The 23,183-nt window shown below is 41.8% G+C and overlaps 1 protein-coding gene across 1 annotated transcript in view; it reads left to right on the top strand.

Moving 5' to 3' along the window:
* Positions 1-23,183, top strand: part of Veph1 (ventricular zone expressed PH domain containing 1) — a 167,661-nt gene that overhangs the window by 120,804 nt on the left and 23,674 nt on the right. Inside the window, exon 11 of the mRNA XM_075950586.1 lies at positions 22,980-23,097. Within this exon, the coding sequence (XP_075806701.1) occupies positions 22,980-23,097 (118 nt within the window). The remainder of the gene's footprint in view (positions 1-22,979; positions 23,098-23,183) is intronic.

Below are 23,183 nucleotides of genomic sequence, written 5' to 3'. Positions count from 1 at the left end.
TGATCGAATAAAATAAATGAGCAATGTCACTAACTAGAAATAGAAATAGTTTTATAACTATGCATATTTGCCTAGTAAAAGGAAATTATGCTTAGTGATGAAATATTAAAGATGTTTTTATTTAATTTTCAAATGAAACCAGAATATACAGTGTCATTTATTATTTAGTGTTGTTTGAAAGCATGGGACAATATGGAAGCAGGCATTTTGTCTGGCAGTTCCTGGGATCTAAAGTGCATGCCTGGCTGACGGTGGCCATGAAAAGGAACAAAGGCTACTGAGCAAGTAGAACACAGAACAGAAATAACAAGTAGAATCTTGCAAATAAGGAGTTAAAACCAACATTATCCTGATACAGTGTAGAGGTAAAGAATCTTTTCAGAGCCAGTGGGCAGATGTTCTTGATCCCAGCACTTGGGAGTCTGAGGACCCCACTGCAAGTTCAAAACCAGTCTGTGCTGCTTTGTTCTGTCTTAGGAAAACAAAAGGTAAAAAAGGTGAAAAGATAAAAAGGAAAGGAGGAACAAAAGGAATCCTATTGAAGTAAATAATACGAATGACAAAAAAGTGGCGTCTTACTGAGCATTTAGGATGTACCAATCACTGTATGTTCTGTGTAACTAAGTGTCGGACCTGAGAAAGTCAGCATTTAGGTAAACACAGTAGCACTGAGTTGAAGTCTCAGTCCTCAGTTCTAGCACTATGAGATGAATGTATTGTCTTTCCCTGTTTTACAGGGGAGTAATAATTATGTAGGAAAAAAAGAAGCCAGTGCTCTTAACCTCAGAGCCGTCTCTCCCACCCCCTTAAGATATTAAGATTAAAAAAAGTGAAAGAGGACTACCCTAAATATTAAAATATAATTTTAAAATGTTATGAAAAAAGAAATAACATACAAACAAATAGAGCAAAGTGTTGAGCCTAGAAACCACCAAGAATATGTATACACAGCTAAGGGGAAAAGATATAATCACATGTAAAGAAAGTTAAATATTTTCTTTAAAACTTACAAGAAAGAGAGTAAATATCAAAGCCCAAGAACTAACTTTAAACATACAGAAAAAGGTAAGGGCATTTGGTGCAATTAAAAATTAATGGTATAGGGACTGGAAAGATGGCTCAGAGGTTAAGAGCACTGACTGCTCTTCCGGAGGTCCTGAGTTCAATTCCCAGCAACCACATGGTGGCTCACAAGCATCTGTAATGAGATCTGGTGCCCTCTTCTGGCCTGCAGACATGGAGGCTGAACACTGTGTACATAATATATGAATAAATCTTTAAAAAAATAAAAATAAATTAATGGTATATTATGTACTGCTGCAGCTGGTGGTGTGAACCTGGGAGGGCAGAGCTTAAAAATGAGGCGGACTAAAGTCTCATGCAATAGTCAGCTTTCCTCAGAGCATCAGACAATTTATACTCTGAGGGTTAAAAGTAAAGTGTATGATCACAAGGACAAGCCAGGCCTCATGTAGCCAAAACATCTTTTTCCACAGATGCATGGAAATAACGGTAGGCAGCTGTACTAAGTAATCTGAAGTAAGCCCACTCCTATCTGCTACACCTGGGAGGGGCTCACAACATATTCCAAGAACGACCCTGTTACAGGCCAACAGAGATCACAAGGCTCCTGTGTTTACTTGGAGTTTTCTCATAAGGTCTCAGCAATCTCCTCACACAGCTTCCTTCATTCACTGCAGATTAAATCAGGATGCAGAGAGCAAAAAGAAAGTGGGGCTGGGATTTCAAACCTCAAGGCCCACATGTCCTGACCCACTTCTACCAAGGCTCCCCTCCTAAATGTTTGACAACACTCTCTTCCCCGATTTCTCCTCCTATTTATTTTCTGTTCCTGCCAGCCCTGCTTATCTGTTCTCCTGCCTCACTATTGACCATTCAGCTTTTTATTAGATCAATCAAGTGTTTTAGGCAGGCAAAGTCACACAACACAGGCTTCTTATTAACTCTTGTAACTTATATTAGCCCATAATTCTTCTCTGTGTTAGCCGCATGGCTTGGTACCTTTTTCAGTAAGGCAGTCACATCTTGCTTGCTCTGTGTCTGGGTGACAACTGACAGCTGAAACTTTCCTCTTCCCATAATTCTCATTGCCATGCCTCTACTTCCTGCCTGGTTGCCGTCATCCTGCCTATACTTCCTGCCTGGCTACTGGTCAGTCAGCATTTTGTTAAAGATAATACAAGTGACAGGATAAAAGACCATTGTCCCACAGCAAAGTCTTGAGTTCATATGGAATTTCATAGGTAATGGAAGGAAGATTTCAGGTCATCTATGACAAAGTTAAGCATTTGTAAAACAGTGTGAGGACCTGTGACTTTACAGACTTAGAAGGTAGAATTAGGTCCTCAAACACTGTGGAAAGAAATTAAAGACCTAAATATAACTAGTAAATGTTTACACTAGTTAGAAGATATTAATAGTCATCTGACAATGTAAGGTCAAGAAAAAAAATTAGGGCACAAATAAGCAAAAATCGTAAAGAAAATATGAATGAATTTAATCACCTAAAATGTTTAACTTCTGTCTGGCTAAATACACTGTAACAAAGTTAAGATACACACAAGCTGGGAGAAAATATTTGAAATACTTACAATGAACCTCAAATTACCAAATTAGGAAGGACAAGACATTCAGACACAATGTCACTGAGATGACTGATTTAAATGGTTTTAATGTTATGCAATTTTATAATGGCCACATTGACAAAAATAAAATCTTGTGATAATACTAAGATGTCCAAGCTAACAATAATATGAAAAAATGAAGATTTTATACACTATTAATATCAAAGCAGGTAGACCCAATTAAAAATACTTAAGAAAAGTATGTATAATCATAAGTTGTACAGTCAGAGTGAATGAGGAACTGTCTTTCCAAAAGACTTAATTATAGTTAAGCTTATTAGAAAAATAATTCTAAAGCATAAGGAGATTTTTCATTATAATATGAAAACATTCTGTCTTTAACAAGGCCTAAGGCCATTTTCTCAGTTATGGCCTTCATTAAAAGGCAAGGTGAACCAGATCTGGTGGCCCAGGCCTGTCACAGCTTCTTGGGAGACCAACACAGGAAGCTCACCAGTTCAAGGCCAGCATGGACCACAGAGTGAGTTCTAGGCCCACCTTGTCAAATGAGCAATATCTTGACTCAAAATTAGAAAGCAAACCAAGGAACCACACCTTTGTGGTAAAACACCTGCCTAGCACACATGAGGCTCTCAGTCCAGCCCAGAACAGCTCTTGTGTCTCCCCAAAACCTGATCTGGCAATAGCTGGTTATAGATTATTCATGTGTGCTAGTACCATGTGATTCCACCTCTAGGCAAAGCTTTCACACACCTGCAACAGGTAACACAGGCAGAGATGTGAACTCCAGAGTTGTCTGCACCAGCACCTCCGGGAGCAGCGCAAACCTCCAGCGAAAGACTGAAGTGCGGTTGCAATGCTGGGGTAATTAGATGCACAGGGAACAATGGGGCCAAGTTTTGAAATATAAGATTTCAATGAGCCAACTGCAAAACTTAGGTAAGCACCACGATAGCTTGCATAAATTTTTAAAATACACCAAGCAGCCTTAGCTTGCTATAAAAATGCACTTCATTCAGAATTGGGCTACAGTTTGGATGGGGTTGCTTCTGGGTAAACAAGACTGAGAAAAGCAGGGAGAGTATTGCTGGTGGGAAGAATTAAGGAAATCTCAATTTAACCTGTGATTGTATCTTATTTTACTTACATATTGTGATTTTTGAAATGGGGTCTCTAATGTCACTATGTAGTCTAGCCTGGCCCCAAACTCCTTATCTCTTTGCCTCTGCTGGGATCACAGGCATGGGCTACAACACACAGCTCTGATTTTTTGTTTGAATAATCAGTAAAAATACCATTCTTCCCATTTAGCTGACGAACTCATGGCCACTCATTGCATTATTCTTTGTACATGTTTTTCTATCTCCTTTTAATTTAATTAAACTTATAAATTTAATCTGTCGAGGACTAGAAAATTACACAAAATTTGAAGGTTTAAAAAAACAAGAATCTATTATACATAATAATGTAAAATATAATATTTGTACCAAACATGAAGGAGCAGGTTTAATATTCTTAAGATAAAACTCTGTTTCAAAGAAATAATATAATTGTATACAGAACAAAAGCTATACACACAAAAAATGTGGAATAATTTGTAACTTGCTTTAATGGTTGAAGACAAGATTCTAAAAATTATTATCCATATAAAGGGAAGTTAAGAAAGCACAGTTATATAAAACTTTTAACGATATGAAGCAATATCGGTAAGTGCCATAGTTCAGGTCACAAGATCACTTACAGGAAAAGCACTAATAGAGGTTCACCTGTTAGGGGAGCCAGGGAGACCTGGGCAAGTGCCTGCCTGTAAGGCACCGACCTCACAAGCGAGGACCCAAGTTCAGATTCCAAGAATCTACATAAAAATTTGGGCAAAGTAGCACATGCTTGTAGTCCCAGGGATGGAGAACTGGGAGGCAAGACTGCTGGGTCTTACCTCCTTGGTGATGTTCCAAGCCAGTGAGAGACCCTGTCTCAAAGAAAAAGTGGGAGATCTCTGTCTTCATTTGCTTTTTCTTTCTGCGATAAAAAACAAGGCCAAAAGCACCCTGGGTAGGACAGGGCTTGTTGGCCTTACACTGAGGGAAGCCAGGGCAGGAACTCAAGGCAGAAACTTAAAAGCAAGAACCAAAGCAGAGGCCATAAGAAGAAGGCTGCTGCCTCTGTTGTTACTGGCTTGCTCCCTGTGGTTTTCCTAGCTTACTTGCTTACTTCAAATCTTCCTTCCTTCCTTCCTTCCTTCCTTCCTTCCTTCCTTCCTTCCTTCCTTTCTCCCTCCCTCCCTCCCTCCCTCCCTCCCTTCCTTCCTTCCTTTCTTCACTTATTTATTTTTCTTTTAAACATATTTTTATTTTTTGAAAACTTCCTACACTATATTGTGATCATATTCTCTCCCCTCTACCAACTCATCTCAGATCCCCCACCCACACACCAAATGTCAAGTCTTTCTCTTTAAAAAAAATAAATAAAAACAAAAACAACCCAGGACTATCTGCTTGGGGAAGACATCACTCTCAGCAGGCTCAGCCCTCCGACATTAAATGCCACCAAGATGATGCCCCACAGACTTGCAAACAGACCAATTCGATGGAGGCTTTTTCCTGGTTGAGATTTCCTCTTCCAGATGACACGAGTGTGTGTCAAGTTGATAAAATCTAACCAGCACCATGCCTGAGGAACAGTTAATTAAAGCAAGCTTCTTTATTCATGTATATATATGGGTTTTCTGGCCCTAAGTCGGGGTTCAAGAGGTTAGCATTGGATGTGAGGAAGACAAGATTTTTATAGTTAAGGGGTAAGGGATTTTCAAATAGATAATTTGACAGGCAAATCTGGGTTACATGAGCAGAACATAAGCATAACAAATTAGTCATAATGACCTCCTGAAAAATGATTACAAAGTGGTCATAACAAGGTAGTCATAATGACAGGTAGTCATAACACCTCTTTGACAAAAATGGTACGCTTACAAGATGGTTTTGACACAAAGGCAAGGCTGAATAGGCAGTACAGAATCATTTTTAGTTAAGGTTACAGGTAGAGTATAACCCAATCCTTGAGAAACAGATTCAACCATAAACAGGAATGAGCCTAATTTATCTTTACTCTAAGATGGCTTTTCAGTCATGGAGGTAGGCTGGTTCATCAGAACTAGAAGAGGGAATGAAGAAAATGTGTGGGTTTGTGTGTGTGTGTGTGCGTGCACGCATGTGTACATGATAAATTATCACTTGGCCATAGAAGTAGAGCTGCTGGGCACTGAAGAGCAACTATGTGGGTCTGAGGTAACAGTTTGCCCAACTATGACTAGATAGTTGGGTGCTGAGGTACACTTCATCTCAATCTAAGAGACATGGGATTTGTTTGTTTGGTTTGGTTTGGTTTTGGATTCTTTTTCAAGACAGGATTTTTCAGTGTAATAACCCTGACTGTCCTGAAACCCACTTTGCAGACCACTGGCCCCAAACTCACAGAGATTCACCTGCCTCTGCCTCCCGAGTGCTGGGATTAAAAGCCTGCGCTGCCACCACCAGGCGAGAGGTGTCTTTTTTGAGATGATCAAAGGTAAAGACACAGCCCAAAACTGAAGGCTCAAACTACAGAAGAGGAAGTACTTTCTTATCTGCAAGCCAGTTTGGGAAATGCATATATGGTCTTTAGATCCATGGCAGGGATCTAAGGCATGGCAGGATTATTTTCTGAGGGAGAAGATAGTGAATCTTCACAAGAATTCTTCGCTCCTCCTCCCAGGCTCAGCAATCCTCTGCAGTTGACTTTGGAAGCAAGGTGATCAAGATTTACAAAGATAGGCCTTGGGAAGACAGGGTAGATGAAGCTAACTTACCGCAATGTGTTCTCGCCACACTCTATGAATAGGGCTCCCTTTTGAAGTCATAGTGAAAGAGCTATAGTTTGATACAAGCTAGGTCTTACCGAGATGTGTATAGCATCTATAACTCTCCACAACCACAGCCAAATGCTCGTTCATCTCCAATTAACATGACTGACATAGGAAGAGAAGTTTGAAGGTGAGGAGCCCTTGAAAAGAATAATGCAACCCTTAGACATTTCTACACACATGCCTGTTCTGGATGCCTTAGGACCACCGAGTTTGGAAGCCCAGCCACCCTAAACACCATCCCAACCTTCAGCGGGAATCATTGTTTTCCCTTTGCGGCTATCCTTCAGGGCCCCTACTTAAACAGTTCTGTCCCCATAACCCATTATGCTAAGTGATTACATATGATTTTGTAGCCACAAAAAAACCTAAGTAAATGGCAATTTATTCACCATCCAAAAGCAAATTTCTCTAATTGTTACACACTGATCTGTTCTTTTACTATTCTTGTATTTGAATATTCAATTCCCTAGGAAAGTCTTTATCCTTACACGAGTCTAATAAAATGGATTATCGTTTCTCTCTACCCACTGTTCACACACACTTTACTTATCCTGTGAATTGGCTTTAAATTTTATTTAAGTTAGCATAGAAGTGTTTCTTCTGTTAGCTGCTATTCAGCTCTATGGTCGTATCATATTTCCTCCACGTTTCTCAAGTCAGACTGATAATGAAGCATGCCAATTTTACTACTGTCGTGAGCTTTCCTTCACAGGCAGCCAGATGGTCTGCATCAGGCAAGGGATTCTTTTTCTCAACTTTCACAAATAGTTAACAAAATAACTCTATTCCTAGGGGAACTAAGGTATGCAGTCCCTCTGAAATGTCTGTTTTAATCAAAAGGAGCGTTGCACTGTTTTCTAAGTGATCGGTGCAAGCATAAAGTTTCTCGGCTTTATGAGAGCACAGGAGAATCTCCCCACTGCCCTCATGGGTAGCATTCGTTCCTGCAGACACTAGCACTAACTTGTTTTTAGGCAACATCCTAGTGTAGTGGCTAAAAATATAGCACCAGGGCTTGACTCCCATCCCTCCCATTTACTGATCTGCTCTTTTATTGCCCCGTGCCTTGACTTCTTCTCATGCCAAGTGCAGAAAACCACAGGGACATTGCAGATTGAGGAGACAATGTGTTCAAAATGCAAAGTGAGTGACAGATCGTCCGAGCTCAATAAATGGCAGGGGGTGCTGTTATCAAAACTCCTCTGTAAACCCCCTCCGAGCAAACTGATCCCCCAGCCGTCTCCCCATCACCTTACACCTGTCAGCAAAGCAATCAACATACTCCAGGGTCACTTCATTTTCGTCTCTGTGCCTCTCCTAACCTGTGGGATGGAGGTCCTCCCATTCATGTCTGCATTCCCCAACACTCACTATGACTGTATACTCTTGGTCATAGCAAAAGTTTCACCACATGGAAATGAGTTTGATTTTCACAAAGAACCCAAGATTTATCTGTGCCCAGATACACTATAGAAGGAAACTGCTCAATTTGAATATGTCTCAGTAAAAAGTAAACTGCAGCCTTAAAAACTAAAGTGCTGTCTTGGAAAAGCACTTGAGCTTGAGTTCAATTCTCAGAGCCCACATTTTTAAGAAGTGGACGTGGAAGCATAGACTCATGATCCCAGCGTTGGGAAGGCAGAAGTAGATGGAACCTCAAAGTTCCCTGGCCGGCCAGCCTCGCCTACTTAGCAAATTCTGAGCCAGTGAGAGATCTTGTCTCCAAGTAAAGGTAGACAGCACCAGAGAAACAGCATCCCCGATTATCCTCTGAACTCTACCCGCTCCAACAGGCACGTGTACATCCACACACAAAAGCATACATAAACACAATTATGCACACGCACATGCATGCATACACACACACACACACACACACACAAAACAAACCAAGGTTTCACAGAAGCAGTGGAACTTACCTCTTATATTCTCTTATTCTATGATGAAAAACCCTCTGAGAACAATTCTAGGACACTCCTGAAAAGGTTTTGAGGAAAGGCTCCAAAGATTTGATTTTTTTTTCTTAGGACCCTGTGCCCCTAATTAGGAATAGTCATTCAGGTTTAACACTCATTTCAAAATACAAATTCTGGTTTGTCCCTGCAAGATCAGACCAGTCTATGTCTCTTGATGACAGACACGTGAGGAAGGAGGACAGTCGGTGGCGTTTGTTTTCGCGGTTAGAATTCTGAGTTGCCTGTGACTTGGGAACCGTGGTTGTAAGAATATATCATTCCTTTCCCACTGCAATTATGAATGCAGAGTGATCTGTGTTTTATTTAAATTCGGGAAATCAATGGTTTTCAGAATCTAACTATTTTTTTCGGTACGTTTTGATTTTTATATTCAAATTATATTCAATTTGGTGTTTCTGTTGAGTATCCATCTAAAAGGATACCTGTTTTAAAGAAAAAAGAAGTTTTCATGCTGAATCACAGTCCCTGGAGTCACCCGACGCCTCATCCAGATAGAATCTGGTGACTACCATCAAAACAGTGCTCACTGGAGTGGACCCAAATGTCACATGTTCACATAGCCGCCTCCTGCCTGGAGCCAAGGAGAGCACCAGGGCAGCACACAAAACAGCACTGGTTTCCCTGAGTACTTCTTGTGGCGGACTTCTAGACCGGCGAGGGAAGAACGACCACCACATCAGGATTCTACTCAGAACACGCTTTACTGGAGTACCCTTGATTGATGGGGAGCAGGAAACGAGAGGGCAGGAAAACGAGGGGCAGGAAGCTAAGGGGAGAGACAGCATGTAGCGAAGGGGGGGAAAGCGAGAGAGCAGGAAGCGAAGAGAAGGGGGGGGCACTTAGGCAGCCGCTTAAATAGGGAATTGGCACACTGGTCGCCCTGTGATTGGCTGCCACCAACAGCTGACACCAGACCGCATCGGGATAGGCTCAAGGATCCACATTCACCGCGCATGCGGGAGCAGGAATGAGCAGCTCTCAAAGCCATAGCCAAATATGGAGTTGTTTATACCCAACAAGACAGGATATCGGCGCCATCTTGTAATGGCGATCCTGTCCTGCTCACTACAACTTCTCATGCTTGGAGAGCGGCTTCTAGTGCCAGGTCCAGGCTAGAGCTGGAGCTCAGTTGCTCGAGCGCCTGACTAGCGTGCAAGAGACTCTGCTTCAGTTCTCAGTACCACATAAAGCAGCAGGCATGGCAATGTTTGCCTGGACCCAGCACTCTGGAGATGGCAAGTGGAGAATCAGAAGTCCAGACCAGCCTGAGACACCATAGACTCTGTCTCCAAAACAAACAAACAAACAAACAAAATCCAGATTTACCAGTTCCTGGAGCTTCTGCAAGTTTGGCACATGGTACTCTTGCTGGGGTGGCCTTGTGTCACTGCAGTCCTTCCAGGTGTGGCGGGATGAATGAAATGGTCCCATCGGCTCCCATGTCCCCAGTTGGTGGGCAACAAAAGGAGATCAAGGGGATACAAATCAGAAAAGAAGAAGTCAAACTTTTACTATTTGCTGATGATGATAGTTTACATAAGTGACCCCTAAAATTCAATCAAGGTACTTCTATAAGTCATAAGTACCTTCAACAATGTAGCAGGATACAAGATTAACTAAAAAAAAAAATCAGGAGCCCTTCTGTACACAGATGATAAATGGGCTGAGAAAGAAATCAGAGAAACGTCACCCTTCACAATAGCCACAAATAGCCTAAAATATCTCAGAGTGACTCTAACCAAACAGTGGAAGACTTGTATGACAAGAACTTTAAATCTTTGAAGAAAGTAATTGAAGAAGACACCCGAAAATGGAAATATTTCCCATGCTCTTGGGTAAGTAGAATTAACAGAGTAAAAATGGCAATCTTACCAAAAGCAATCTACAGATTCAAAGCAATGCCCATCAAAATCCCAGCAAAATTATTCACAGACCTTGAAAGAACAATAATCAACTTCATATGGAAAAGCAAAACCCCAGGATAGCCAAAAACAATCCTGTACAATAAAATAACTTCTGGAGGTATCATAATCCCTGACTTCAAACTCTATTTATGGAGCTACATTACTGAAAACAGCCTGGTATTGGCATAAAAGAGAGACAGGAGGACCAATGGAACCTAATCGAAGACCCAGATATCAATCCACACACCTATGAACACCTGATTTTTGACAAAGAAGCAAAAAATATAAAATGGATAAAGAAAGCATATTCAACAAAGGGTGCTTGCATAAATGGACATCAACATGTAGAAGAAAGAAAATATATTCATATCTATTGCCATGCACAAAACTCAAGTCCGAATGCATCAAAGACCTCAACATAAAACCAACCACACTAAACCTCATAGAAGAGAAAGTAGAAAGTACACTTGAAACCATTGGCACAGGAGACCCTTCCTAAATATAACCCCAGTAGCACAGACTTTGAAACAATTAATAAATGGGACCTCCTGAAACTAAGAAGTTTCTATAAAGCAAAGGACACATTCAATAAGACAAAACGGCAGCCTACAGAATGGGAAAAGATGTTCACCAACCTCACACTGTACAGAGGGCTGATCTCCAAAATATACAAAGAACTCAAAAATTGATCATCAAAAAAATAATCCAATAAAAAATGGGGTACAGACTTAAACAGAGAACTCTCAACAGAGAAATCTAAAATGACTGAAAGACACTTAAGGAAATGCGCAATATTCTTAGCCATCAGAGAAATGCAAATCAAAACAACTCTGAAATTCCATCTCACACCTGTAAGAATGGCCAAGATCAAAAACACTGATGACAGCTTATGCTGGAGAAGATGTGGGGCAAAGGGAACACTCCTGCATTGCTGGTGGGAATGCAAACTGGTACAGCCCCTTTGGATGTCAGTTTGGTGATTTCTCAAAAAATTAGGAAACAACCTACCTCAAGACCCAGCAATACCACTTTGGGGTATATACCCAAAGGATCTCAATCATACCACAAGGACATGTGCTTAACTATGTTCATAGCAGCATTGTTTGTCATAGCCAGAACCTGGAAACAACCTAAATTCTCCTCAACCAAAAGATGGATAAGGAAAATGTGGTATATCTACACAATGGAGTACTACACAACAGAAAAAAGTAATGACATCTTGAACTTTGCAGGCAAATCGAAAATATCATATTGAGTGAGGTAACTCAAACCCAGAAAGACAATTATCACATGTACTCACTCATAAGTTGCTTAGAGATAAAGCAAAGAAAAACCAGCCTACAATTCACAATCCCAGAGAACCTAGACAACAATGAGGACCCTAAGAGACACATACATGAATCTAATCTACATGGGAAGTAGAAAAAGACAAGATTTTTTGAGTAAATTAGGAGCATGGGGACCAGGCGAGAGAAAGGAAGGCAAGTGGAGAAAAATATATAGCTCAATAAAAACAATTTTAAAACTTTGCTTTAAAGAAATAAATAAAGGGTGTGGCCTTGTGGAAGGAGTCGTCCCTGGGGGTGGGCTATTTCCAGTTAGCTCTCTGCCTCCTCCTTTAAGGTAAGGATAAAGTTCTCAGCTACCACTCCAGGGCCCTGCCTGCTGCCACGTTCCCTCCCACAATAGCCATGGACTCTAACCCTCTGCAGCCATGAGTCTCAAACTAAATGTTTTCGTTTATAAATTGCCTAGGTCGTGATATCTTATCACAGCAAGAGAAAAGCAACCAAGATAATTTAGGCCATGAGATCTCCCAAAGTACCGACATGGAGGCAAAGGCTATAGTAACCCAGCTGACGGGACTCCACCCATGTGTTATTCCCCAAACCACAGCTCTTTTTTTTTGTTTTCAACCTAGAAATGAGCCCTTCCCTTACAGGCTTCTTAGGATGGGGCGATGAGCCCGTGGAGCCCCTTAAAAACTGAGCAGTGCCTGGTTTGGAGCAAGTCCCTGTACACAGCAGGGGTAACCCTGCCTCATTGCAGACCTTGAGGCTGTCTTTAAAATCACCTGCTTTGTTATCTCTTTTCTGATTTAAATACTTTTGTGGCCTCTTCTAGATTTTTTTTTCAGTTTTTCGCTGCCTTAGTAAGAGCTGAATTCTCTGATCTGTGTCCCATCAGAACCTGAGTCCTTCCCTGCCATCCTATGTGGGTGTCTAATTATTCCCTAAATGGACACACCTCATTGCACCCTTTCATGTCGGCATCTCATTAGAGCGCTAATTGGCTCATCTCGCCATTTCCATCCCTTTCACCGGCATCACTTTTCTCCGCACCTCCTTTCGGTCCCCGCGTCTCTCACTGCCCTCTTCTTTCTTCTTGGTATTAAACCCTTCCTTTCATTCTTCCCTTTCCACGCAGCTCATTACACCCCTCCATCTGGGAACTTCATTATCCCATCCCATTTTTTATCTCATTACCTCCTCATCACGCACATGTGATTAGCTCCTCCATTCATGCGCGGCACCATATTCTTTCCCTCTGCTGCTCGCCGTGGGCCGCCATTCCCACCCTCCCCATTTAAAGCTCCCACTTACAAATCGCATCATGCCCTCCGTGCCTTCATCATTATGCTCATCCATTTATGCATCTCGTTACATCATTGCCGATGTGTATCTCCGGGTGCGTTCCTATTTGTCTGCCTCATTATGGCCCCATCAAGCAGGTGCATGTCATTACTGCCCCTTGAAACATTCATGTTCCTTCTATGTTGGCATCCCGTTATATCCACAGCTCCCAGATTTGACATCCCACTAACAAAAACAGGCAGATAAGTATGTCTTGCCTTTAGAAAATTTAAATATGTTTCTCAGGCACCTAACATCAGTGTTTCTGATACAAGTCATTCATTTCAGAAAAAAAAATGCATCCTTATTTAGCTTTAAAAATCCAAAGCATTATATTTTATATATGTGAAAAGAGGCTTGGGTTCATTTTTAGATGTCATGGTTACCACTTTTACTGTTCCTCTACGGTTTGCAAAATGATGTAATTACCCATGAAGGCTGTGGCGGTTCCTCCCTGAAGTTCAGGGGTCACGGTGTTTGGCAATTGGAGCAGCTCATTGGAAGTCTAGAGGAGGTGAGGGTATCTTTGCCAGACTGCTAGTGAATGGCAGGAGCATGACCTCTGATCCACGCGCTTCAAGTCTGTCCTTTATGCTGTAGCACGTCGTGGGCGTCCCCCCAAAAGTCCTATGTGAAGTAACCCCTGTGTCATTCAATAGATATGCACATACATCATGCACACATACTGCTAACAATAATGATGATGATGATGATTCCAAGTCTGTTTATGAATGTACCTCGATTCATTTCGCATCCATATATGCTCCCATTATGTAAGCTGACCACAGTATGCTGTATCCGTTTCTCACACTCAGAGTCACTATCCCGCTGATGGCATCTACCTCAGTCACTGTTACTTCGCTGATGCTTAAATCTGAGCTTGGTCTGTGGAATGACTAAATAAAGACTTTAAAACTCCAGCAGCAAGGATGCAGCACCTTCTGTCCAAGAAACACATGGCCCTTTCTCGTGCAGTTCAGAATGCTCCTGATAGCCAGGGTCCCCTTCGTTCTGCACTTGGGTTCAACACATGCAAGCCTCTGCACACACCTCTCTGGGGCCTTCCACTTTCCATGGAAATAAACCAAGGCTGCCCACCGTGGCCACTCTGCTTCTGTCATCATGTGGCTTTCCCTTCGTGTACTGTGCCGCTTGCGGGGTTGTGTTTGTCACCTGTCTAGAAGTGTTCTACATGTTTGTATAAGTGCTATCAGTACTGAAATGGAGTGGGACTTTGTTTTTAAGCTCTCTCTCTCTCTCTCTCTCTCTCTCTCTGTTTATGAAAGCATGCCACATGTGTGCAGGTTCCAGTGGAGACCACAAGAGCGTGACCAGTGTGAGTACTGGGAACCAGACTCTCCAGTGAGAGAGCAGCAAGTGCTCTTTCCCATCTCTCTCACCCACTAGAATCAGTTTTATCTCCTTTCCCACTACTTCAAGTAGTTAACACAGCAACAAAATATTTTTTTGTTTTGGTTTTTTGAGACAAGTTTTCTCTCTGTATCCCTGCCTATCCTGGAACTTGTTCTGTACATAAGACTGACCTCAGAGATCCACCTGCCTCTACCTCCCAACTGCTGGGATTAAAGGCATGCACCATCACTGCCCAGCAACAAAATAAAGCTATCATTGGCATATTGAAATAATTGGCACCTAAAAATGGTTGCTCTGATTCCCAGAAGCTGGACTACTTCTCACCATCAAGAGGCAATCACGAGGGAGAGCAAAATGTTCTCTCTAGAAGTGTGACTGGTTTTTAAGAAGCAACCACTCAAGACGCCCCTGAAGATTCTTGCAAACACCTATTCAGACACAAGAAAAAAAACTTCCATTCTAAATTTCCCAGAGAACTTTGAGCCTAGAAAGATTTCCCAATAGGAGGTGGAAGAAGAAACCCTGGTGTTCAGCTGGTGGAAATGTAAACTCAAAGATCATTCTGGAAAGCACTTTGGCAGAACCCAAGGACATGCATGACACAAAATGTTTAATATCTCATGAAACCAAGTTTCTGGCATTGAGAAGATGATTGTTTTCTGAGAGCAAATAACCTAGCCAGTTCCCTTTGGCTTCTGTTGTTTAGCTCTGAGGCAACACAGATGGTTCAATGAGAACCAGATGTCATCTAGCACATTATTGGGGCTGTGCTACAGGCAAAGAACCCTGGAAAGATGAATGTGGTCATTTATGTAGGGGAGGGACAGCAACCTCCTCCTCGCCTCCTGATAGAAGGGAAGAAAGAATCTATGCTCTGTGGGAAGAGGCCTGGGTTTCTGCTTTTGCCCTTTGGAATATATAACTCTCTTCGGGGGAAAGATGAGACCAAAGTCTCCAATGGACACCCAAACAGACTTGGATTTCCCCAGGATATTTGGTCTCAACCCCACACTGAATCATAAACACTTCAAAGAAAATAAATCTCTCTGGATGGTTATCTCACTTTCTAGTCAACCATAAAATGAGTTTCCACCATTCACTAAAAATTTCTCGGTAAGACCTAATGCTGCCGAAACATACACTGATTCAGCTAGAAAGGTTTAACAGAGAACACCCTAGATCAATTGCCTCTGTTCCAACTCTAACAGACATACAGCATTTTGCTGGCTCTTATATGCGTTCTGAGTAACCAAATTCAGGTACTCATGTGTGTGTCGTTAACACTCTACTCACCAAGCCATATCCCCAACCCTTGTGGAGAGATCTTGAGTAAAACAAACAGAATGAAGTCTAAAGTTTAATGGCAACTGTGAATCTGAAAATACTACTAAACATAGATACATATCTTTTCAAGACTAGATATTGGCCCCAAGATAGAAACCCAAAGGTAAATATTTATATAAATGAACCTCATTTCACCATGACTTGGCTTTAAAATTTCTCAAACTTTTGGTGGTGTGAAAGTCTATCCAAATGCACTGAGGTCACTCACATCCTTAGGAAAGCACTCTCGGGGTGTGTGAATTCCTGAGCATGCTCAGTTTAAAGGCACAAATTAGAGGATAGGTGGCAAACACATTTTTGTGCATGCTTAGGTTAAGGTCATGTATTAAGAAGGTTCATGATTAAGAAGCTGGTCAGGAACACTTGGAGCATGCTCAGCTGCATCAGAAAGATGGAGTCCAGGAATGCCTCTGAGCTGGCCGAGTTTTCTCCCAAATTTATAGCTGAAAAAAAATACCAGGGATATTTTAAAGGTCTATTCATTAAGAGTTCAAGCCTGCCTTGCCTAGTATCATTAAAGTTATATGCCTTGAGGAAAGATTGTAATTCAAATTTTGAGTTTTGGGTGATCTATAGCAAGACACCCTCTGTTGCTGCTCAGCAGCTGATAGTCAGCCAGGAGACCATCAGGGTAAACAACAGCCAGCTGTGCACTCTGGTGGTCACATGACTTGTCTGGAACTAGGAGAACAAACATCTACACATCCCAGGTAGGATCCAACAGACTAAAGAAAAGTTGCTTTTGGTCAGAAACTGAACTAGGATGGTAGAGTAGACGTATTAGTGCATTTGAACTCATGGTATTTTAATTATGTTGAGTTTATTTATACCTGTATCATAATATAAGAAATATCTGTATCAGTGGAAAGTGAGACCCAATCTGAGGGAAAGAGTAGTATTAGGAACAAAAGGCGGTAGGAAAAGAAACTTGCCTCAAGCAGAGTAACACCCATGGCTGAGTGATGTGATTCCCTTGTGAAGCACAATTAATAAAAATTCGGGGTCAGAAATTGGGGTTCAACCTGAAGATCAAAAAAAAACGACCAACCACTGACTCTTACCTCAACCCCAATCTGCAATGGCAATCCAGCCTCCAGGAATCTCAGAAGGAGACTGACTGAGAGCTGTCTCGCCCTGTTTTATATTCCTCTCCAGGACTGGGATTAAAGGCATGCACCACTGGGATTAAAGGCGTACGTTACCATAATGTGGTCTGTGAGGCTACCCAGTGGGACTATTTTGCTCTCAGGTCTTCAGGCAGTCTGTATTTATTAAAATACAATTGAAATGCCACAACTGCCATGATCTGCCAGACACAGAATCCCAAAGGACACAGAGACCTTGAATCTAGTCTGGGGTCTCTGTTGACAGTGGAAAGCACGCCACCAGGACCTCATTGGTTATACATCCCTAGAATTCCCTTATTAATTTGGCTACAAAACTGAGAGCCAATAGAACCTATCTCACATGTGGCATCCATGTTCAAGATAGAGATACCAAACCTTAGATGTCCAGACTGGCTCCATGCTGCCACTTCTAAGTGTCTGTCTCCTACCTGGTGCTCACCTTCTTCCCCAAGCACTAAAAACATTTACCAAAGTCTAAACTAGGCCTGGTGATTTGCACAGCTCATCTCAGCCTTCCATACTGAACAATTTGGAATAATGGCGTGCTCTGGTTTTTAAATATGACAAGTGTGCTTTGGTAACCATGCTTTGTCACATGAAAACCAATACTGGGGGAACGTATGTATGAGCAGATATATCAGGAAATTGACAAATTCCTCAAATACCGATTCATAGACGCAGGCCAGCCATCTCCACATCTGTTCCCAAAGGTGTAGAATTTCCCAGGCAGTGTACATCGGAATAGCTCAGAAAGCTTGTTGAAAAGCACATGTTCCCAGAGCTGACCACAGGCTGACGTTAGGCTGTCATGGATGAGAACTACATACAGTGCTTAGAGCAGGTCTCCCAGGAGTCCTGAAGTTGAATCCAGCAGAGAGCTAATGATTTGGGGAAATAACCAGCATGCCACGAATCCAGACTCCTACACGTCTCCACTACTGATTCTATTCTAAACACTTGTTGAACAAAATGAATTCCTGCAATATTCATAGTGATGTGGGTGTGTTGCATTGTTTGTGTTGTATCTGCAAGGTTGGGGTTTAAGCTCAAGGCATTGCACATGCTAGGCAAGTACTCTACCATTGGACTACGTCCTCCCCTCCCAGATTAGAGACTCAAAGAGATGCTCTCTAGATGAATAGGGTAGCTCTCACCTGTTGTCCCAACCAAAGAGGTAGTCTCCAGGTCACACGAGTCTAGGCCAACCTGGGCAATGTAGCAAGACCCGTTTCTTAAAAGGAAGGAAAGAAGTACTCTGTACATCTTTAATGAGTATACTTGAATAAACATGGAAATAAGAAGCCCAAATGTTACCATTGGCATAATATAGAAATAAGATCTACGTACCTCACTTAGTAAAATAACAATTCATTGAAATGGACTATGGGCAAAGTACTATTTGTTGTGTTTCCAAAACTGACAAAAGAGCACAAAAGTCAGTCTTCCTGTGAAGAAGCTTTTGTTCAGCAGAGGGTCAAAGTTCATGTAGTAAGCCGCTTACCGCACACATATGGAGGGCATTTTCCAGTGTCCCCTCCCACTTCCTGGGACTGCAGAACTATGCCACCTCTCTCCCTTTATCCACAGTTCCCAGACACACCAGCTGCTCTAACAGTGTGTTGTGTTTTTTTTTTTTTATTGAATTCAACAGCAGTATTTTTCAGTAGCTGGAAGAATAAAAAGGTTAAGTTAGAGGGTGGACAATCTTCAAAGTCTCTTGCTAATCCATGTGTTCAACATAGTGTTTCTTACACTGTGCCTGTCCAATGACGGATGAATTATTGATTATATTCCCTCGGTAAATTCATTTCATGCCTGGGACCTCGTGTAATTAAGGTGTGTACTCTAGAAATAACTATTAAGGCATGGAGTCCTTATTAATGTGCAAGAACTTTTGAGACTTCTTGAAATTTTTCATTTCTCTTTCTTATACGGTACGTGAGTCTTGGGCCAGTTCTGTTAACCAGAAGCTCACACAGCACACGAGGCAAGCCCGCGTTTTCTTTCTGTGCATGGAGAGCTTTAGAACAGAGTTTAAATGTGCCAGAAGCCAAAGCTCTTCCAGATGTGTGCTCTGGCATATTTCTAGAAAGCCCTTCACAATTTCCTCTCAGTACATAGGCCATGGTGTGAGCTCTAGAGCCCACTGCACGCTTTAAAAACAACTATTACATGTTTGTATTACTGAGAGGAGGGCATGGGATTAACATCACGTGCACATGTGGAAGTCAGGGGACAGCTTGAGGGGTTGGTTCTCTCTTTCCCCCATGGAATCCAGAAATGAAACTCAGATCATCAAGCTTGGTCAAAAGCCCCTTACCCAAGTGTCTTTGCGTGCTATTTCCCTTGTTATTCACACACACACACACACACATACACATGCACGCGCACACACACACACACATACACAGAGTTTTATACAACATAATGAAATAATATTGTAAATGTCCACCAGCTTTCGCCACTGCCTTGTTTATTTTCACTGAAGTGGATTTACAAGAGCGTTCTTTATGGTTTTCCAGGTTCTCAGCTCCATTAATTGCTTATTCCTGAAGTTGGAGAGAAACGTACCTAAGCAACTGTTTTACAAGACCATTTTCCCTTGAGTGATTTCTTAACCTTTTTAATTAAGTGAAACTGGCTAGAGAAATCCTTCTCAGAACATGTTTACTGGCATTATTACATAACTCTTGCCCACATAAACAATGTGAGTTCATTGTCACTCAGGTTTCACTGAGACCTGATTTGAAGGACACCTGAGAGACAGACTCTTCGGAAGAGGACCATCCTTCTTCTTGAGAATAGCCAAAAGACCAGGGTCTTGGCAGAAAACATTTATTTGTTGTTGGACAAGCACAGTTCTTGATCTTTTGCTGGCTACCGGAAGTTGCTCATAGTTCCCTCGTGTTTGTTTCTTCTAGGCCAGTAGGGAAGCCTTCCTTTGCAGGTGTGTGCTAAAGATGGATCTTATGTATGTAAGGCTGCGTGTGTTATGAAATTGATATTCTGTCATCTTTGCCATCATCTAAAAAGACACAGGAGCCTCTGATGCCCACGGTAAAGGAGCATACAAACAGCTGAACACTGAGAGGTGAAAATTGCTGGTAGGCCATCTGAAGCCCGCCGATCTGCAACAATCTCATCAGAACTGAAAAACCCGGAGAGGGAAGGAGAACTGGACGTGAACTATATTAACCTTCTTCCATAGTCTAGATATCTAAAAGGAAGTGTGTAATCTTCTAAATTGGCTTTCAAATCAGGGTCTCTTGTTTGGGAGATGAAAGGAGGGGTGGAGGAGGAGATGTGGTCATATATCACTTCTGGGGCAAAACTGCAGGTTCAGAAGGTAAAGACAAGTTTAAAAAATGAGCCCAGGCACAGTTAAGAAGTACAAATCCCCAAACTTATCAGTGGTCGTCTGCACTTGCGTGTTCTGTGACTTACTTTGATTTTCCACTGATAATTGAAATTGCGTGTGTTTCATCTGTCCGTTGGAAGCTGGTTATTACTGCCCACCTGCAATCGTTCCTCTAACTATGGTCTGTCCTCCTCACTCCGATCCCTTTGCACAGCACCTCAATCCTCCTGAGGGCAAAACCTGCTTTTGGCTTCAATACTCGAGCACTGGGATGCGGCCCACCATCTGTCTTAAACCTCTCAAGGAACTTTTTGCCAAAGCAAGTGTGGATCACAGGCAACAACCTGGGACATTCCTGGTCTCAGGACAGGAGAAAATAAAGGAAGCTCTGGGTGTTATTTAGTCGTTTGTTTGCTAGTATTGTTTGCAGGGGAATGAAGACTTGATCTCTAATTGTGTGAGAAACAGAGACTCATCTGCATGCCGATGGCCAAGGACAGACTTCAGAGACATTACAGTTTTGAAACAGATATTTATGAACATCTGCTTTCTCCCCATAAATTTTAATATGGATTTTATCCCTTGAAACCTACAAAGTTCCCAGGTGCTTCTTTGGTCTTTATCTTGGGGAACATTCTTTTTTTAAAAAAATCTCTTTTTTGCAATAAACACATTCTAAATCATTTTGTTAAAACAGCATTCATTCGCAAATGTGAGTGAGCGCACACGTATGTTCACGCACATGTGCGCGCACACACACACACATAGGGCCTATTGAAGTGCCTCTAACGTTAAGAATCCAAAATACTATGTTCAGCATATTAAACCTCCAAAATGTCTAATCCCAGATTGTAAAGCACAGTTCTCAATAAAGAAAAGCCTGATCTGTGGATTTCTTTAGAAGGATTAGTTTAACACTTGTTTGTGTGATACGCACTTTCAGAGGCTGAAGTTTCAAACATCCCGTTCAACAAAGTCCCTGTCCTCATTGGGTTTATCTTCTGATGAGCACAGACGTTCTCTAAAAACAATTCTTAAATTATCATCATGCTTTTTATATATTACTTTGGCAAATGGAATTTGTACTGGCATACAAACCAATGATGCCATTCCGTTACAGGGCTGTAATAGATACTCGGAATGCAGCTGCTATCAAAGCAGTTTGGATTCCAGTCTCATATGGCTCAGAGTCTAGTGCGCTTCTCATCTGTGTCTACAAATGGAGGAGCCATTGCTTCGGGATGGGATTTACGGAACCCATTGCCTGTTCTCTACCCGGGTCCATCCGAAGCCATGCAAGCACCACAAGCATCACTTGGCCTTTCTGAATTATTACAGTTGTCACTGTAAGTAGGGAAGATGAAAGTACAGGACCAAAGGCATGGAAGTGAAGTCACAGTACGCCAGTGCTCACATGCAGAGTATATTGAAGGAGTGCATTCAGGCAAAGCTAGCAAGAACGCAAGTCTTTCTTAGGAGGATCAGACTCTCAAGAGTGCAGTCCTGCTGCCTGATAACTCAGGATACAGGTTATTTACATAACTGGAAAGGCCCTGGAGGATGTAGAGAAATATCATTTGGTTAGGTTAATGGATTCCCATCTGTTTACAGTCTAATGGACCATCTTTCTGCTCCGCCTCCTAAAGAAGAACACACAGGCCATCTTACTCTGTCAAATTCTACTCGTCTACTCAAAAAATGCTTAATTTACTGGTGAACAATGTCAGAGATGAATTTCCACTAAAACCAATTGTGGAATAGAAGACAATATCTACATATAGGTCTAAGATAACCCATAAGGCTAAACAGTACTGGAGATGAGGGCAAATGGGTCCATCCCTGTATTTTCCATCACTCTCTAAAAAGCCAACCTTATGAAAATGATATTTTGGGTATGAATAATGAGTTCTTAATTTTATATGTAACTTACATGTAAAGCCATTCAGCCAGCATTTCAGAGGCAGAGGCAAGTGGATCTCTGTGAGTTTGAGGCCAGCCTGGTCTACAAAGTAAGTTTCAGGACAGCCAGGTCTGTTACACAGAGAAATACTGCCTCAAAAAAACAAAACAAAACAAACAAACAAGACATAGATAGATAGATAGATAGATAGATAGATAGATAGATAGATGATTGATAGATAGATAGATAGATGATAGATAGATAGATTAGATAGATAGATAGATAATGATGATGATGAAGAAGATAGATAGATAGATAGATAGATAGATAGATAGATAGATAGATGATAGATAGATAGATAGATGATAGATAGATAGATAGATGATAGATAGATAATGATGATGATGATGATGAAGAAAAAGAAGAAGATAGATAGATAGATAGATAGATAGATGATAGATAGATAGATAGATAGATAGATAGATAGATAGATAGATAGATAGATCCTCCAGCAGCATTTCTTTCAACCACAGTACCACTCTGATGTCCTTTCTTTCTTTATGGAAATTTTGGAGATGCTTAAATGCAGGAAAATTGAGCGTCTCTTCTTGCACCCGAAGCCTTGGGCCTGAAACTATGTTCTCTCATCCTACAGTGAAGAGCCATCCCATGAAAGAGTCTGAGCTAAGTGCTATGTTCCAAGACTGGCCAAGAGAAGCCCCTTTCACTGCTCTCTTGGTCCCAGCACTGTGGTTGTGCATTGGCCGTTCCACCTCCACATCCCCTTCTTCTGGTGTCAGGCGCTCTGTAGCAGGCAGGTGTGCTCATTTCTTTGTGCTCTGTGTCCCTGAAACAGGATCTGGACCAGGTTCAGCTCCATCTGGAAGAAGTGAGGTTCTTTGATGTGTTCGGCTTCAGTGAGACAGCAGGAGCATGGCAATGCTTCATGTGCAACAACCCCGAAAAGGCAACCGGTGAGTGCCCCCCTCCTTGTTACAAAGAGCCAGTTGTACACCCTCAGATGTACAGGGGTCAATGAGCCCAGTGGATGCAGTTGCCC

The sequence above is a fragment of the Microtus pennsylvanicus genome, chromosome 16 (genome assembly GCF_037038515.1).
Source record: "Microtus pennsylvanicus isolate mMicPen1 chromosome 16, mMicPen1.hap1, whole genome shotgun sequence".
In the NCBI taxonomy this organism is placed as follows: domain Eukaryota; kingdom Metazoa; phylum Chordata; class Mammalia; order Rodentia; family Cricetidae; genus Microtus; species Microtus pennsylvanicus.
This window is presented reverse-complemented; position numbering and strand designations above follow the sequence as displayed.